Genomic DNA, 20,204 nt, shown 5'->3' with positions numbered 1-20,204 from the left:
CAAACACAGGATTTTTTCTGCCTCCGTGGGTCTGGTGAGCTCCCTGGTTATTTTTGTTACTTTTGCTCTCCTTGTTATTTCATTTTGTGACATTCATTTTAAAAGGAACGTGTTTTGGAGGACTGTGATAAGAACTTAGTTTTTGGAATATAAGAATCTTAAACGTCTGGTGAATTATATGTTTGAGGGGAACCACTAGCGGGACTGCTTTTTTGGACATTGGTGGTGAACTTTTCTTATTGGAGTTCTTATGGGACATATTGGAATCAAGCTTTGAGAGTAAAAAACGAGACTGTTATCTTTACAATTTTGGTTTAAGAAAAATAGGTTTTTTTATGTTTTTCTTCTCTTTGTTTTAAATAGGGGCCTATATTACCCAATTTTTTTTGGGAAAGGAATCATATTTCTAGTGCTTTGTGTGAATAAGAAGCTGAACTGTATATCAACAGCGCTCCAATTTTGCACTTTTATTGTGCTTTCATACATGAGACAATAGCTTTTAATTGCATCACTACTCAGGAGTAATGATGCATTGTTTCAAAGAAATGTAAAGGTACCAACAGTTACTTTAGCGGTTTATTACCTTGCAAGCATCACACTAAGGGATAAATTTACTAAGCTTGAATGACATTGAATGATGCAATATCGGCCTGGGCGGACCCGATGAAAGGGTTCCCCTGACTGTGGCATTACCCCCTCCCCTACTAGAAAAAGTTTGGTGCTGGTTATGGAAATTACAAGGGACCCCTACGCTTTTTGTTCTCTGTATTTCCAGGACCGGATCAGGGCTCTGTGCTGGTTGCACTAAATAAAGGGGACCACTACATCGTTTGTTCCCTGTATTTTGGCAACCTGGGCTGTTTCTGAATAGCCTGGTGCTGGTTGTGCTTAATACCCCTACGTAGTTTGTCCCCTGTATTTAGCACAATCAGTACTCTGTCTCCAAAGCCCGGTGCTGGTTATTCTTTTGGGGAGGGGGCCACATAGGTTTTTTTTTTTTTATATTGTTACACAGGTTTTTTTAACAAGTTTATTTGTAGATTTTACAGAAGTCAAATAATACAACAATACATAATCCAATAAAGAGGTATATGAAATATTCAGATCGACAAAACAATATGATATCATGTTAGCACATATATCAACAAACCAATCTAATTAGAATAGATCATATAGAGCAATACAAAATATTGGAAAAATATACATGGAAAGCAGGACTACGTAGGGGGCAGAGAGATGCAAAAGAAAAAGGAGGGGGAAAATATGTTGGAGGACATGGGGGTTAAAGAGGAGACCAAGTCCAGAATTCAACAAATAATAGATGGATTCTAATCATTAAAGTAAAAGGTTCAAAAAGCCTGAGGGTAGAGATCCATGTGGTGTGGTGTTATTATAGAGAAACCAGTCACCCCAAACTATAAGAAACTTATGGGAGGTGTTATGGAGATAAGCTGAAATTTTCTCCATGGCCGCCACATGCCAGATTTTAGTTATGAGTTGTTGGCGAGGAGGAGGGTTGATATCTTTCCAATGCTTTGCAACTAAACATCAAGCTGCGTTTAGGATATGTGAAGAAAGCTTATCAGCATGTGGATTGAGGCCCTCAAGTGGACAGCCAAGGAGAAAAGACCAGGGAGATTTAGTCAGTGGTATTTTTAGTATTTCTGAAAGGAGGACAGCAACCTCATCCCGAAATTTGGCTATTTTAGGACATGACCACCAAATGTGAATGTAGGTGCCTGCCTCACCGCAATCTCTCCAGCAACGATCAGATGCTAGGTGATACATTCTATGCAGGTGGGCAGGCACCAGGTACCATCTGTAGTATATCTTGTAGGCATTTTCCTTTAAGGCATTTTCCTTTGGAATTAGAAGATTTGGATACCCTCTCCCGTACCACAGACCATGTGCCCTCATCTGGTGGGCTCCCCAAATCTTTTTCCCATCGAAGTTCATGGCCAGGTGTATCTGATAAATTAACATTCAATAAAAGATTATAGGTGACAGATATAATACCTTTCATAAGAGGATTACGGAGACATAAAGACTCATAAGGTGTTAAAGATCTAACAATTGAATTAATGGGAAAAGAGTTAATAAAGTGACGTATTTGAATATAAGTAAAAGTATTAACAGAAGATATATTACATTTATTCTGTAGGGAATCCAGAGGGGCGCATCTATCCGACTCACAGAGATCAGATACCACCCTGATCCCGCCTTTAATCCATGGAGAAAAATGGGCAAGGTTGAGACCTGGGGAGAATGCTGGGTTCGACCATATAGGGGTAAGGGGGGATGGGTAGGTGGTGGTGTTAAAATGGGATTTACAGTAATCCCGTATAGAGCATGTAAAGGAGATAACCGGGTGTGAGCGAGCAGATTGGGGTCTATCAGATGAAGCCAGGCCTATAATTGTAGATATGGAGGAAACATTACACAACTTAGTTTCAATTTCCACCCAGCGGGGTATTTGAGATAATGTAAACCAGGCTATTGCCTGACTTAAATGGGAAGCATAGTAGTAAAGGTTAATATCGGGAAATCCGTTTCCCCCATTAGTGGTAGGACGGCAAAGAGTCAGGAAACCAATGCGGGGAGGTTTGGATTTCCATACGAATTGGACAAACCACCTGTGAATTTGCAATAAAGTTGGTTTGGGAACGGCAACAGGGAGGGTCTGGAAGAGGTAGAGTAATCTAGGCATAAGGTTCATATTGATTGCTGCTATCCTGCCTAACCAGGAAATTATTAGATCACGCCATCGAAGAAGGTCCAGTTTAATTTTTTTGAGCATAGGGGGGAAATTTGCAGAGTATAAAGTGTCGTAACTGTTTGTTATGTAGACTCCTAAATATTTAATTTTAGAGGGGTGCCAGGAGAAGTTATAATTGTGACGCAGGAGATCCAGGGCCCTATGTGTCAGATTAAGTGCAAGAGAGACTCAGTTTTAGAAAAATTGACCTTATAACCCGAAAGTGAGCCGTAGTCAGTCAAAACTTGAAAAAGTTTCGGGAGAGACGTATGAGGAGAGGTTAGGGTTAGGAGTACGTCATCAGCGAAAAGAGATATTTTGTATTCAGACTTTCCAAGTGACGCACCCCTAATATCCGAGTCAAGGCGTATTTGCGCTGCGAGGGGTTCAATGACAAGGGCAAAGATCAGAGGCGACGTTACACAGGTTTTAATTTTTTAAACACAAGCACAGACGGATCTCACTTATCCGTCTGTGCTTCTGTGTTTATTTTTTGACACACAGATGCATGCATCACGGATATCCCGGATTCGTCCGAGCCTCTGTTCGTTCGAGTTAGACAAAATCAAATGCTAAATACAAAGGAATAATACGAATGATATTGAATACACCATTGAACAAAACGAATGACCGCAACTCAGCAGCTTAGTAAATTCAGTAACCTGTTCGAAAAATTAAATGCATGAATACGGACAATGCCATCTGAGATTGATCTCGGATGACATCGAATAGAAATCGTCAGCTTAGTAAATTTACCCCTAAGAAAACAATTTTCAAGTTAGAAGTTTAACCTTTGCTAATACCATCTCACCTGTTCCAGCGAAGGTCTTATTGGATTATAGAGGGATCTGGTTTCAACATGTTCAGGAACTAATCCAAGGGTGTGCAGAACATACAATGATAGTCGCTCCTTTGGGGGACCAAAATGAATGTGTGTCCAACTTGTACTCTCTAAAATGACAGCAAAAAATTGCTTTAAATTCAGTTGCTAAATATACAGCATTATACCACAGGCAGTGGCATAACTAGGGGGATCGAGCGGGGCACGTGCCATGGGCGCAGTGGCAGGCACGGCAGGGAGGGGGGTGCCGCCGGCCAGGGCATCGTACCCTCCCAACCTGCCCTGCCACCATTGCACCCTGACAGTAGACTGTGATGTGGCTCTAAACAGCAGGCAACTGCCGCAGGTGGGGGGGTGGACTTTTAAAAACAATTGATGTATTTGTGTGAAAGAGGTGTGTGTGTGAGTGTATATGTGTGAGTGAGTGTATGTCTCTGTGTCAGTGTGTGTGTATATGTGTCAGTTAGATGTGCGCTGGACCATTTTTGCTGGATTTGGATTTGGCTCTGATTCATCATCCGGTTTTAGATTTGGATTTGCCAAACCGCCTTGACTGGTTTTGGATTTGGATCTTTTACAAAAATTGATAAAATAAAATAAAAAAATCACATAATTTGGGCTTTTTTTTGTTCCTAGAGTATTTTTAACCTCAATAACATTAATTTCCATTAATTTACAGTCAATTTAGACCACCTCACAATATTGTTTTCACCATTATTGGCCAAAGGCTACAGTGAGCTGGCTGGTTACTAAACGACAGAGCAGTGGCACAGACACCGCAGTTTAAAGCACATCTATGAAACATTGCCACACAGCAGTGGCAGAAATGAAAGGTGGTGCAAGATGGAATTGTCCTTGGGCCCTCGCACCCACCCAGTGGGGTACGGCCAGCAGAGTCACAGTACTTGTTTACACATTACACAGTGGGCTATGGCCCAAGGAGTCACAGAGCTTGAATACACAGAGGGCTGTGGCCCAAGGAGACACGGAGCTTGTATACCCAGAGGGCTAATGCCCAAGGAGTCACAGTGCTTGTATACAAAGAGGGCTATTGGCCCAAGGAGTCACAGTGCTTGTATACAGTATACACAAAGGGCTACGGCCCAAGGAGTCACAGTGCTTGTAGGCAGTACACAGTGGGATACAGCACAAAAAAAACAATTTTTCTTAATTTTATTAATTTTATTTTACTTTTTTAAAACAATATTATTTCCCTTTTTTTTGTACACTGGAGCAGATGGGCATGAGTACAGCGCAGCATACATCAGCATGCCTTGTACACACAGGCACTTGTGAGTCTGGACACAACCACTTTAATCAGCAAAGTATAGCACAGCATACATCAGCGTGCTGTGCAGTGTGCTTCCCTATACATAGTCACTTAACAGCACAGCCACTTGTGAGTCTGGACACAGGCTACTACAGCCACTTTAATCAGCAGAGTAACGCAGCATACATCAGCGTGCAGTGTGCCCCCTACAGTCACTTTACCAGCACAGCCACTTTAACATATGCAGAGAGACATTGCAGAGCAGTGTGCAGCGTACGAGTGAACAGCGAATTGGCGTCGAGTCCCGCTCGCAGCGCCTTATACAGAAACAAACTCTTGCGAGAATCCGTCGTCAGGAGGATGACGTTCGGCCTCGAAGTGTGATCTGAGTCAGGCGGAAACACCCAAGCCTCGGCTTGGGCGGACTCGGATCCCCGCTGTTCAGAGCGGTTCGGATTCCACAGAATCCGAACCATTTATCTCTTGTGTCATTGTGTGTGTCAGTTTGTATGTGTATCTGTGTGTGTCTGTCTGTATCTGTGTCAGTGTGTGTCTGTGTGCATGTCTGTGTCCATCAAATACACAGGTGGAAATTTGACAAGCCCACAAAAATGTAAAAAGTTTAAAGAGCTAAATTTACTAAGCACTCGTATATACTTTTGTCTGTCCAGAGCTGTACCCTGTCACTCCTAGCTATATATAAATATATATATATATATATAGGGAATATCCCATGTGGAGCTTTTCAGCCTCTCATTCACATGTCCTGATGGTGTGGTGAGAGACGACGTGGTGCGTGAGATGATGGTGTAGCTGAGAGACGACGCGGGGGGGAGATGATGGTGTGGCTAAGAGATGATGGTGTGGCTGAGAGATGACGCAGGGGGGGTGGAGATTGGTGTGGCTGAGAGACGACGCAGGGGGAGGTGATGGTGTGACTGAGAGACGACGCAGGGGGGAGGTGATGGTGTGACTGAGAGACGACGCAGGGGGGAGGTGATGGTGTGGCTGAGAGACGACGCAGGGGGGAGGTGGTGGTGTGGCTGAGAGATGACACAGGGGGAAGGTGATGGTGAGCTGCGAGATAAAGTGGGGGTGGAGATTGGTGTGCTGAGAGACGAAGCAGGGGGGAAGGCAATGGTGTGCTGAGACGACGCGGGGGGGACATAATGGTGTGGCTGAGAGACGAAGCGGGGGAGAGATGATGGTGTGGCCGAGAGACTACGCAGGGGGGAGGTGATGGTGTGGCTGAGAGATGACGCAGGGGGGGAGGTAATGGTGTGGCTGAAAGACGACGCAGGGGGGGGAGGTAATGGTGTGGCTGAGAGATAAAGTGGGGGTGGAGATTGGTGTGCTGAGAGACGACGCAGGGGGGAAGGCAATGGTGTGGCTGAGAGACGACGCAGGGGGGAGGTGATGGTGTGGCTGAGAGACGACACAGGGGGGAGGTGATGGTGAGCTGCGAGATAAAATGGGGTGGAGATTGGTGTGCTGAGAGATGACGCAGAGGGGAAGGCATTGGTGTGGTGAGAGACGACACAGTGGGGAGGTGATGCGGTGCTGAGAGACGACACAGGGGGGGAGGTGATGGTGTGGCTGAGAGACACAAGGGGAAGGAAGTTACATAGGGGGCACGAGACTGGTTGAACCGCTGTTGTATGATGATGACCTTGTTAATATTCCTACACAAACAGGCATCTTCCAGACGATGTGACCCTGAATAGTGAATACCTACTGAAGACGCCGTCTTCCCAGGGAGGATACATTTCTTCAGAGGTTCCACATTGTGAGAAACCACCGTATAGGTAATGTGCATATGGAATGGAAAGGTATGTTCCCAAAGTCATGAGAAATGGGTGGAGTGTCATGTTGACACGCCCCATTTTCTGTGGCCCTGCCCCTGGTGCACTGCAATGTAAAGATGGCATGACAAAAACCTAATGTAAAGATGGCATGACAAAAACCTGTAGGAGTGGTTTGTCTAATATGGTTTATGGTATAATCAAACTGATTGAGGTACTAATTAGATAATTTTTTTCTTACTGCTTAGGCATAGTTATCTTTAAAGCCTGGACTGTTTGGGTACCTTGAGGACTGAGTTTGAGAACCACTGATCTAGATGTTTCCCACTTCAAGGTACACCTCTAGTAGGAGATGCCTCTACAAATGAAAAGTACTCAGATCTGTAGAGAGGCGGAAAAGAAGTTCACTCTGCAAAATTGTAAACGCTGCATCATAAATCCAAACCCCTATCACCATACAACATTATTTAAAACTTCGCAATTTGTATTCTAAAATACTGCTGGATCTATCTTATTATGAGAGTGAGTGGACATTGCCTTTTTTACATGTGGCACTTTGTCTGAAGTTTTTGTTTTTATGTTGGTCAAAGTGCACCTAGAAAGTGCTTCTATTCTGAGGTACTACTAGAAGACCCAATCTGCCATTATATATTGCAAGGAAGACCCCTAACAATGTGCCATCCACACCACTCGATTTAATCTAAATAAGCCCATTCCACAAAATGAAACCTCACTCTACACTGTTGCCTCTGTAATTAACTAGGAACACCATCATTTCACCATGCTGCTCCAAACGTCTATCCTCTGCAAATGCCATCAACGTGTTCTGCAAACACATGCACTTTCACAATCCTCAGCAAAGAAGCCATTATTCTTTAGTAACTGGTTCTAAACTTATTTCCGCAATAAATCAAACTGAGGTACAGCTATTCAAATGTAATAGAAGATATATAAGGTACTAGAACTCCAGATTTTGGGGGTGAAGTGATTATTGCTAAGAGCATTTGCAGTGTCTAAGTATGGGAACAAATAATAATATAATAAAGGTTTGTGTAATAGCTGCCTTACCAAAGTCTGATAAGCACAATTTTCTGTTGTTGACTGACACTTCCTGCCCATCCTCTGTGTAGGTCGGGGGTGGCCAGCCTCTGCGAGAGCAGGTATTATTGAGAAGCTGTGAAGGGGTAAGTTGGTCTCTCCAAGTGTCGGGACCGGACCTATAACAGACAAATGTTCTTAGCCAGTACCACTGCCTTCTAACCATAAGTATCTAACTGAACACACTGGGGGCTGAAATAAAAGTTTCAAATTGATATTTATAGGATAAGCATCAGGAGGAGTATTAGAGACAGAATCGAAACAGTCACCAATGAAAAATACTAATGGATTCCATATTTTGATGCATTTGGACCTTTATGAAGGTCATACAAAATGCAATTAATTCACATAAAAGGCATTATTTATACCAAAGTATTTTTGCACTGTACATTATTAGAAACACCCAGCGTAATTTAGATGACAACATACAAACCAATCTCCCAAACAGTCATCACAAAAATCGCTTGGTTAACTCCTGCATTAAAACAAAACTTAAAAAAATAAATAATAGCAAGATATCTCTCTATCTATCAATCATCAACTGACTGACTCATCAACGCCCAGCCCAAGCCCCTGGACCTAAATGAAAATCGGGGAGTATATTCCCAGGGGTGTGCCGCGCCCAATGAAGGGGCGTGGCCTAATTGGGAAGGCATGGCCAAAGAGGTGGATCTAGAGTTTTCTTTTATGGGGGCGATTTAATGATTGATCCACCCCCAGGAAAAGCCCACCGCACTGTGTTCCTGGAATCCTGGACTGTGCAGGAGCTATGTACCCTTTGCCCTAGGCTGGGAGCTGGCTGCACACAGGATTGACTTGCCACATACTGCAGCTCTCGTACTTAAAGGTGGGTACACACTGCACAGATATATCTGCAGATGATGGTCATTCATGCACACTGAACGACCATCATCTGTTTCTGGCGGAGGTTTCTACTGGGCAGGGGGGGGCGTGTCCAGCCCCCCTTCCCACGGCCTCTGCTGCATGTGTACGGGCAGTCGGCAATAAAGCTGTGTGTTAGGACCATGTTTACCTCAGGCCATATTATTCGGGTGCCAGTATGTCTGGCCACCCTGCTGGGCATAAAGTGCTGCGCAACATATATGTAGCAGCAGACATGTCATGTACAGGACACACCCCTGGCTGTATGTGCTGCACCGGAGAGGCAGCCCATTCCTATCACTCACTCACTATGTGTGACACTGAGCCCGGCTCCTACCTGAGCAGCTGAAACCCGCAGCAGGTCCGCAATGCCTGCATCAGAGCCGCCTCACACAGCCATTTTTGGACTGCACTGCAGTGTAACTGTGCACCGCCGGGGGTGACTCCAGCACCTCCCCTTCACGAGTTCCCGCCCCGAGCATGTGTCTCACTGAACTACACAGCTGGGCTGCTCTCCCATCTCAACCCTGTCCCGGCAACAGCCGGGTATTTCCAACTTGCCATCACCACATGGAGTCTAATTAACTGGAAGTGCAGCACATACAGCCACTGGTGTGTCACACTGCTGCTGGGACAGGGAGGAGCTGAGGCGGGAGAGCAGAGCAGCCCAGCAATATAGTACAGTGACACACACGCTCAGGGCGGGATCTCGGGAAGGGGAGGTGCGGGAGTCACCCAGCCCCATCCTCCACCAGCAGTGCCGTGACATAACGGGAGGAGAGAAATTGAACACACAGCAGTGTTCAGTGCAGGAGGAGAGACATGACTGTGCTGGGGGGGGGGCAATCGCTCCAATTGACCCCCCCTGTATCCGCCACTGCGTGGCATACCCCTTTAAGATAAAAAAATAAATAAAAAAATAATTTTTACAGCACCGCATAGCGGCGTTGCACACCGGGGAGGGGAGCGCTCTGAGCCCCTCCGCCTGCTGCAAAGCCAGGGGGGCACGATCAGTGTGGTCACTTCCCCCCACAGGCATTTGAGACTACTGCGGCTGCTGAATGTGTTGGGCTGCTGTGAGGTAAGAGGGGAGGTGGGGGGGAGGGGGCGTATATGGGCCCCTCCAGCAAGCATGGGCCCAGGTAAATAGTACCCACTCCCCTCTCGGTGCTCCTGTATATTCCTTCCATGATGTAGTTGCACACTAAGAGGGGAATTTTTTTAAATTCGACTCCTAATGGGGCATAAAAACTAGACAATATGCTCCATGAGCGATATCGTTAGTGTTTGGCCTTGTTCTCCCAGGTAAACGACATTGAGCATACACACTGACTTCACCCTGCACTTCCCCGAACATGCAATTCCTGACGATATAGTCAGATTGACCTGCATGTTCGGACGACAACAGGCATCGTGGATGACCCGCGGCAGCGTGCATCGGCCATAGTTTTGAGCATACACACTGCACGATTTGAACAATATCGTTATAGTCCATATCATTCACTTTTATTGTCTAGGTTGTATGCCCCTTAAGGGGGTGAAAAGGGCTAAATTGTTTCCTCCCTCTGTGCAATGTCCTGACTGACTGTCTCATCTTGGCTGTAGCACAGTTCAGTATTCAAACACCAACTGTCATCCCAAGTGCTGCCAAACATCACTGGCAGTTGGTGTGGCTCCTCTATTTGAATAGAGTGGGAAAGAATGTGTTACTACAGAGGTGAGGGAGGGAAATGTTAAATGTGTTACTATGGGGTGAAGGAAGGGAATGTATTACAACACGGGTGAGGGAGGGGAATGTGTTATTACAGTGGTGAGCGGAGGTAATGTGTTACTACAGAGATGAGGGAGGGGAATGTGTTACTACAAGGGTGAGCAGGGGTAATGTGTTACTACAGGTATGAGGGAAAATTTGTATTTCTACACAGGTGAGGGAAGGGAATGTCGAAATTGTGGGCAACACAAGTGAGGGATGGAAATGTGTTACTACAGAGGTGAGGAATTGGAATGTGTTTGTACATAGGTGAGGAATGTCTTACTATAGCAGTGAGGGAGTAGATGTATAACTATAGAGGTGAAGGATTAATGTGTCACTGGAGTGGTGAGATGGAAATGGAAACAGTAAATATCTAAGGTCTACCTGGGTGAAACAGGGTACATCAGCTAGGTAGAGATATATATCTGAATTAGGTCACCACACATGCCATATATACAGTCAGGTGCATAAATATTGGGACATTGACAGAATTTTCATATTTTGGCCTCTATTCATCACCACAATGGCTTTGAAATGAAACATTAACTGCAGACTTTCAGATTTAATTTAAGGGTAATTACATCCAAATCAGGTGAATGGTGTAGGAATTACAACGGTTTCTATATGTGCCTCCCACTTTTTAAGGGGCCAAACTAAACAATCCTAAATCTAATTTTCACTTTTTAATACTTTGTTGCAAATCCTTTGCAGGCAATTACAGCCTGAAGTCTGGAACTAATAGACATCACCAGACGCTGAGTTTCATCCCTGGTGATGCTCTGCCAGGCCTCTACTGCAAATGTCTTCAGTTCCTGCTTGTTCTTGGGGCATTTTCCCTTCAGTTTTGTCTTCATCAAGTGAAATGCATGCTCAATCGGATTTAGGTCAGGGGATTGACTTGGCCATTGCATAACATTCCACTTTTTAGCCTTAAAAAACTCTTTGGTTGCTTTTGCAGTATGCTTCGGGTCATTGTCCATCTGCACTGTGAAGCACCGTCCAATGAGTTCTGAAGCATTTGACTGAATATGAGCATATAATATTGCCCGAAACACTTCAGAATTCATTCTGCTGCTTTTGTCAGCAGTCACATCATCAATAAATACAAGGGAACCAGTTCCATTGGCAGCCATACATGCCCACGCCATGACACTACCACCACCATGCTTCACTGATGAGGTGGTATATTTTGGATCATGAGCAGTTCTTTTCCTTCTCCATACTCTTCTCTTCCCATCACTCTGGTACAATTTGATCTTTGTCTCATCTGTCCATAGGATGTTGTTCCAGAAGTGTAATGGCTTTTTTAGATGTTGTTTGGCAAACTCTAATCTGGTCTTCCTGTTTTTGAGGCTCACCAATGGTTTACATCTTGTGGTGAACCCTCTATATTCACTCTTGTGAAGTCTTCTCTTGATTGTTGACTTTGACACATATACACCTACCTCCTGGAGAGTGTTCTTGATTTGGCCAACTGTTGTGAAGGGGTTTTTCTTCACCAGGGAAATAATTCTTCTGTCATCCACCACAGTTGTTTTCCGTGGTCTTCAGAGTCTTTTGGTGTTGCTGAGCTCTCCAGTGCGTTCTTTCTTTTTAAGAATGTTCCAAACAGTTGATTTGGCCACACCTAATGTTTTTGCTATCTCTCTGATGGGTTTGTTTTGATTTTTCAGCCTAATGATGGCTTGTTACACTGATAGAAACAGCTCTTTGGATCTCATATTGAGAGTCGACAGCAAATGATTCCAAATGCAAATGTCACACCTAAAATCAACTCCAGACCTTTTACCTGCTTAATTGATAATGAAATAACGAGGGAATAGCCCACACCTGTCCATGAAATAGCTTTTGAGTTGATAGTCCCATTACTTTTGGGAGGCACATATAGAAACCATTGTAATTCCTACACCGTTTACCTGATTTGGATGTAATTACCCTCAAATTAAATCTGAAAGTCTGCAGTTAAAGCACATCTTGTTTGTTTCATTTCATAGCCATTGTGGTGGTGAATAGAGGCCAAAATATGAAAATTATGTCAATGTCCCAATATTTCTGCACCTGACTGTATATTTAATGTAATCGGTTTTATTTTAGCTTCAAACACACACTACTAAATTGTATATAGTCATATATTGTATTGAATACACCAGACACAACCTGTATGTTACTCACACTCTGTAGGTTTGGGGTATTCCACAGTTGGCCCCGAAGCATGAGAGAAGTCTATTTTCAAGGTCAATGACAGTTTCGCCAATCTTGTCGTCAAGGGACAAAAGGTCATAGTCGTATACAGAGATTTTTAAATCCTTCTCCAGTGGAATTACACAGCTCAGTTCGAACAGTCTGCACAGAAAACATGTACTTGCCATTATTTGATAACAAATTCCAGAAATGATTTGCTACAGGAGAAAGAGTTTCATAATGCATTGTGGGTGCAATGCACGTACGCTATAGTACATTGTCTGGTCTACAGATGAGCAACATTTTAAAAAGTGTTCCATGGAGTATTCACTTTATGGAACAATTCCACATAACCTTAATAAGCTATTCTATCCAATTACACTGTCCAGCACAGACAGACTTACTGTATGTTTATGATAATTCATTAAAGTACTGTAGCTCAGTGGTTCCCAAACTGTGCGCCATTGCACCCTGGGGTGCTTCAGGACACTTGCAGGGGTGACTCAGGTTGATGGTCTAGCACCAAATCAAATTATTTATGATCAAAGTAATGTAAATATGTGGACAAACAGAAGTTCAAACCTGTCCAACACCACTGAACCTAAGGATGACAGGTAAGCACAATGGTGTAACCCTAAACCTAACAAAAAAAATAATGTGTCGACCATTTTCATGTCGATCATTTGCATGTCAACCTTTTGACCCTGTCCACCATTTGTACCTGTCAACATTCTTACATGTCTACCTTGAGTGTGTCGACCTTTTGTCCATGTCTAACTATTGCCTGTCTAATATCTGGTGTCTATCTAGACATTGTCTACCTTTTTACTGTAGATCTATAGACCGGATACCAAGCAGAATTTACTGCACTTTACTACATTTTTTTCTGAATTTCTCAATAGCAAGCTTTTGGCTTAGGGGTGCCGTGAAAACAAGCCTATTGTGTGCAATCTGTGCCCCTAATTTTAACATTTATTACTAACACTGGCTAGCCACAGCTAATGGCGCAAACCAATGTCCACTGATGTATCATGACCAAGATGGGTACTGAAAACATACCGTATATACTCGAGTATAAGCCGAGTTTTTCAGCACAAAAAATGTGCTGAAAAAGTCCCCCTCGGCTTATACTCGAGTCAAGTGTAGCGCTGACCGGACGGAGTTCGGTCAGCGCTACACACTGCCAAACACATAGCCGCCGGAGCCGGCAGCTATGTGTTTGCTGTAATCAGCAGCCGCTGAGAGTCTGTCAGACTCTCAGCGGCTACTGCTGCTCCCACTGCGGGAGCCATCTTCTGGCTCCCGCAGTGGGTGATGGGAGACACGTCGTCATGACGACGTCTCTCCCATGCAAAGCGGCCGGAGGAGCGGACAGCGGCGGGACCAGGAGCGGACAGCGGCGGGACCATGAGCGGGAGTTTCAGGTAAGTGTTTATTTTTTTTTTATTGTTATCACGTCTCTCTCTACTGGGGGGGGGGACTACAGGGGGCACTACCAGGGGGCGATGACTGCAGGGGGCACTACCAGGGGGCGATGACTACAGGGGGCATTATCAGGGGGCGATTACTACAGGGGGCACTAAAAGGGGGGAATACCACTGGGGGAACTACCAGGGGGAGATTACTACAGGGGGCACTACCAGGGGGGGATTACTACAGGGGGCACTAAAAGGGGGGATTACTACAGGGGGCACTACCAGGGGGGATTACTACAGGGGGCACTAAAAGGGGGGATTACTACAGGGGGCACTAAAAGGCGGGATTACTACTGGGGGTACTACCAGGGGGGGATTACTACTGGAGGCACTGAAAGGGGGGATTACCACTGGGGGCACTACCAGGGGGGGATTACTACTGGGGGCACAACCAGGGGGAATTACTACTGGGGGCACTACCAGCTGTTGCCATTTCCCACACTAGGCTTATACTCGAGTCAGTAAGTTTTCCCAGTTTTTTGGGGTAAAAGTAGGTACCTCGGCTTATATTCCGGTCGACTTATACTCGAGTATATACGGTAATTAAAACTCCTTATCTGCATGCTCTCTCTCATATCAAGTTTTACAACAAAAGGCAGTATTCGTGTGCGTCCACGGTATTCGCTGTATTCAATTGCAAACCACGCGAAAATGGCAAGCGGCGAATTCAGGACAAGAGGAAAGTGCTGTCAGAATTGGGGAAATCAGCTTGAACCCCCGAAAATTTGCACTAACATTGGGGATCAATGTAGATGTGTCCGAATAGCCCTAATAAAACTTAAGTTGTTTCAATACCTTCTTATTACCGTCTTTGCACAAGTGGTGAAGAATGGCACTAAGCAGTATTTTTTGGTGAAAATAAGTAGTCCTGTCAAATTTGGGGTACTTTGAAAATGGGTGCTAGCATATTTTAAAGTCTCTAAAGTGAAGTTTTAAAAAATGTGAAAAACACACCTGTTGCATGCACCTGCAATCATAAAAACACCTGGCCCATCCTTGCAGACCCCCAAGAAGTCTATTTCGATAGTGTTTATGCTTGTCCCCTAACTTTGTGCTTTTTCACCCCCAAAATTAAAGCAGTTTTTTGGGGTGTTAAGTTTTCCCCAGGATTTTTTGACACAGTTGTCCTTTGGGGGGCTGTCCCAAGGGTTCTGAGAGATTTCCCTACCTTTGCACCCCAAAATTAAAATGTTGCACTTCTTTTCACCTGCTATTCAGAGGCAAATCTTTTTCGCCTATTACATTGTATTGACTTTCCGCGTAGGCGAAAACCGGCTGGAATTGAATACGAAGATAAGTTCCAACCAGGAGAAAAGCCATAATCGACAATACTTTTAGCGGAAAACGGCTTTTCACTTTAATTGAATACGGCCCAAAGCTGGAATTCATTTTCTAGATTTGTGTTTCAAAGAGGCTAGTTTTTTGCCTGTTTATCTATTTGTTACTTCAGCTTCATTCCTTATGATTCTACATTCTACAACCCATCTTCTTCCACTTTGTACTGTATTTCACAGTTCTACCTTCTCCAACCTATCAACTTTTGTTCCTCATCACCTGTCCTCTTAGGATTAAAGGGATTGGCTGGCAGTGGTATGCCTCTAATAGCTACCCCAGCCAACTGGCTCTTTTCTGGGAGTTGCCAACAAATAGTCTATTTTGATGTAAAGCTACAAGTGTTCTCATATTATTTTAGGGAATATCTTTATTTTATGTATATACTGAATTTGCTTTCAAATTCGATTTTATGCATATTCTGAATTTGATTTTAATTGTAACTGTATATTACACCCATAGATGTGCTGTATTAGCATTCTGTGTAAAGTTCCATTATATAGAAACTGCAGAAGAATAGAAGTTGCTAGTTTCAGATAAGCGAGAGAGAGTTGGTAAATAATTGGAAAAGCAGACCAGCTTTAGATTACAATTAAATCATGTATTCTGCCCTATATGTTTTGTTCCACAGTCTCAAGAAGAAATACAGTATACAAAAATGGAAGCCTAAGTTGTCCAATTATTACGTTGGATGTGATAAGGTCCAGGGTTCCAATAGGTTAGAGGACAAATTACTCACAATTCCCCTTAAACTGTTATTGCTCAATTATGAATTTCCCCCAAGTCTCCCCCTTGTGAAAACTATCATTTTAAAGTAAATTTCTGTAATATTATGGAACCATGCTACTCCCCTCTCTCAACAAGCCCTCAGCCAGAAACCCCCAAGGGGAAATCCTGGAAGCTCATCAGGGGCTTTCCAATCACGTGCACAAACATTCATAGCAATATACGCATAGTGCTTGTTGTCCACTAGAAGAGGCTGTTTATGACCTCTAAGAAGATTTGTGTTATATGTGAGTAATACAGGCTAACAGAAAGAAGCACCAATATTAAAATATATCATACACCAGAGGGAAAGGGAGAGAAGAAGAAAAAGGAATGCCCAAGTACTAATTCAAACAAATAAACAAGTTATTATTAATACAAATAAAAAAAGATACAAAACATATATAAGTATGCACGCATCGAAAAGCATTTTCAAACCATATAAAATCCTGAGAGGCATAAAGTTCTGCAACTTACAAATAGTATATAAGTAACTAAGAACAGCATAAATAAATGTTCTTTATTATAGTAGTGGATCGGTATTAACGCTTTATTACATAAACTATGGCTATCCAGTTTAGAAGAAACTTATGTAAGAAGCTAATGTGATATTTATTTCATACCATTCTCCTAGGGGGACTTCTTAGTAATGGTGTGGGATGCCTGTTGCAACTCTACTTAGAACTTTCCGATTATGGCCCATGGTAGTTGCGTCAGTTTTCTACAATACACGCACACACTTTTGGTGTTGCATGCAGTGGCGGAACTAGAGGCAGTGCAGCCGGTGGCTTGCACAGGGGCCCGCTGTGGTGCAGGGGCCCATAGCCTCTGCAGCCGACTGCACCGTTGCACTCGCCACCAGTGTCCCCCGGGCCCCACAGTGTACTGCGGGCCGCAGTGAGTGCGGTCTGCACTACACAACAAACACCGCTGCCGGCCCCGGGTAGTACACTCGTACTACCCGGCGGTGGTGTGTTTGTTTTGGCAGCCAATGAGAGTCAGACAGACTCTCATTGGCTGCTGCGTCCACGGAGGGAGTCGGGCTGGAGCTCACTCATGAGCTCCGCCTTCCAGCTCCTGCAGTGGGTGATGGGAGAGACGTCATGACGTCTCTCCCATAGTGCAGAGCGAGAGCGGGTCGGGAGGACAGAGGAGCAGACAGTGGCGGGCGCAGGAATGGAGATTCAGGTAAGTGTTTTTTTGGGGGGTTTTGTGGATTTAATCTATAGCCGGACTATTACTGGGGCCACTGCTGCACATAGGGGGAACTACTACTGGGGGCACTGCACATAGGGGGACTACTACTGGGGGCACTGCACATAGGGGGACTACTACTGGGGGCACTATATAAGGAGCACTACTGGGGGCACTGCATAGGGGTACCACTATGTGGGGCACTGCATAGGGGGGCCCAAAGCATATTCTTGCACCTGGGCCCACCACTCTCTAGTTCCGCCACTGGTTGCATGCATTATGAACCAGCATAGTAGAAAGGCTTTTTGTAGATAATGTGGAAAAGTTCAGTCTCTATAGGCAGAATTTAGCAACAAAGATGAAGAGAACAGTTTATTTGCTTAGCCAGAGATCTTGCTTGTATGAGCATTCATGGCTAGTTCTGTGGATGTCTGCAGCAGACTTTGCTAATAAAAAAAAGTACAACTTAAGGCTGGATAGAAACAGCAAGTGCTCAAAATGTTCTATTAATAGTAGCCGGGGTAAAGTTCCTTACAATTACAGATACATACGTTTGAATGAAGTAGCTTAACAAAGTAGTTATAAAAGCAAATGCTGGCTCAGATCAAAATCTGCTATACATTGAGTTTAATTAATACAAGTTCCCTCCATGGGTGTCAGTAGTGAAGCTGTTCCTGGAGACATGCCAGCAGAGGACACAGACATCACAGCCAAAATATGTTAAGGGTCTATGATGTGGCTGGATTCCTCTACATGAATCCAAACTCTGCAGCCATAGTATGGAGGAGGGGGAATACTGCTTTGACATTTTTGCTTTTAGGACAGTCCAACTAGGAGAAAAAGAAAACAGAGCAGCCTGAAAGGGATTCAGGGCCTCATTCAGAGGCGGTCGTAGGATGCAAGCGGTCGCTCAGAAACAGGGCGGCCGCTTGCATCCTGAACGGCCGCCTCCATGTCGGTCGTTAGGCTGTGGGTTAACACCCACAGCTCTAACGACCGCTAAGGGAGATGTTCGCGATGGTCAAGACCATCGCGACCATCGGGACTTACGACGGTCTCGTCAACCTTAAGCCCCAGGGAGCTTCCTGCTCTGTTTGAGCAGGAAGCTCCCCGCTGACATCACTGATGATGTCAGTGGAGATGCCCACAAAACGGCAAGCGTTCCGAAAGGAACACCTCCGTTTGGCCGGGCACGCCCCCTGCCCGCCCAGCAGACGGAGCGAGCTGTCAATCAACATCGACAGCTCGCTCCGTCTGCTTCGAGCCCGCTAACGACGGGTGATCCGTCGTTAGCGGGGACTCGCGCATGCGCACGACGGAGCTGTCTCCGTCGTGCGCATGCCCTGTGGACCGACTCTGAATAAGGTCCTCAGTCCCTGAGCTGATTGAGGATTCAAATAATGTCCACCTTAATGAGTAATGAGATTCCCCTTCAACTGTTCCTCCAGAGCAAATTTAATTGCTCGATGTTCAGTTATTGATAAAATATTTATTCTTTGCTGGAAGAAACATTATGTAGAAGAAACCACATAATCTGCTCTTCAGGAAATCTTAAATCCAACTACAGCCTGATTTATGCTCCTTGACAGGTGAATTTCAACATTTTTGATATCATGCACCTGGATCACAACAGCGCCCTCGTCAGGGCCATATCTTCCATTGGGCTTGTTGGGCAGCTGCCCAAGGGCCCAAAGCTTGTAGGGGCCCCCCAACCTTCCCCCCCCTGCAGTCGCAGCCAGTTGGTAAATTTCTGATATTTTTATAAATCGGCCACCAGGGCACTGTATTCTGATCTAACCTTGTGTCTTCTGTCTGTCCAGACCTTTGTTTAGCAGTTTACCTGATAGACAAGCTTTTCATGGACTCCCACCACTGTAGTGTCGCTGCTTACATTGCCAGGATTGCTGCAGAAGACCCGATGGCTGCCTACATTTTGTAAGCCTAACTTTAAGGTGACTGCATAAGGCAGGAGTCCCACTGGTCTATCTCCCTAATGCTGGGTACACACTGGCTGACATATCGGCCATTCAATTGAATGGCTGATATGTTGTGTGTGCGTTGGCCAGTGTGTACAGACGATATGACTGTGAACAACGTCATATCGCGTCGGCCAGCAGGACCGCAGATGATGGTTGTTCAGTGTGTTTGAACAACCATCATCTGCAGGCTCATCTGCAGATAAATCTATCAGGTGTGTACCCACCTTTAGACCTGGGGATCTTCTGCTTGCAGTCTGTGTCTCAAAGAGAGCTACCTTCATTAAGACCTGGAGACAATAATGTCCAATGAATGTCACAATGTCCCTGAAATGTGCTCTTTGGTTCACTGGGACCATATCAAATTATAAGCCACATCAATACAGTCTCCTCCTGAATCAAATTGCCTGGTTCCTTACTCATATGAAAAGTTTTTCATAACTCCTTCTTGTAATCAACAATTTTTCCATGTATATGTATCATACTAAGCCTATGCTCATGGATAATCTAGAGCAGGGGTGTCAACCATGCGGTCCTCCAGCTGCGGTGGAACTACACATCCTAGCATGTATGGAGTCCACAATTTTGCTATTGGGGCATGCTGAAACTGTCAGGGCATGCTGAGTGGGTTGCATGTTTGACACCCTTGGTCTAGAGGAATTTCATAATAATAATAAGATGGACTCCAAATTGTCTCTCCTAATAAACTGGAAAGTCTATGGTCATGTAGAAAAAAATCTGGATCCAGGTTCATGTCCCCTTTATGATCGTAAATTATTATTTTTTTATTGCCTGATTAATTGACATATATGATTAAATTATGGTGATTAGCATATACTAAGTATTATAAGAAAATTTATGTTACAGTCTCCCTAATCAT

General features: G+C 44.5%; 1 protein-coding gene across 1 annotated transcript in view; it reads right to left on the bottom strand.

Annotated features, from left to right (window-relative positions):
- FER1L5 (fer-1 like family member 5) overlaps nt 1–20,204 on the bottom strand; it is a 308,173-nt gene that overhangs the window by 39,340 nt on the left and 248,629 nt on the right. Inside the window, exons 44-46 of the mRNA XM_088443273.1 lie at nt 12,574–12,744; nt 7,737–7,885; nt 3,567–3,706 (exon numbers count right to left, since the gene is read on the bottom strand). Coding sequence (XP_088299399.1) covers nt 3,567–3,706; nt 7,737–7,885; nt 12,574–12,744 — 460 coding nt within the window. The remainder of the gene's footprint in view (nt 1–3,566; nt 3,707–7,736; nt 7,886–12,573; nt 12,745–20,204) is intronic.

Source organism: Taudactylus pleione, unplaced genomic scaffold (genome assembly GCF_031769625.1).
Source record: "Taudactylus pleione unplaced genomic scaffold, aTauple2 ptg000329l, whole genome shotgun sequence".
Lineage (NCBI taxonomy): Eukaryota > Metazoa > Chordata > Amphibia > Anura > Myobatrachidae > Taudactylus > Taudactylus pleione.
Note: the sequence above shows the minus strand (reverse complement) of the source record. Positions and strands in the feature narration are given on the sequence as shown.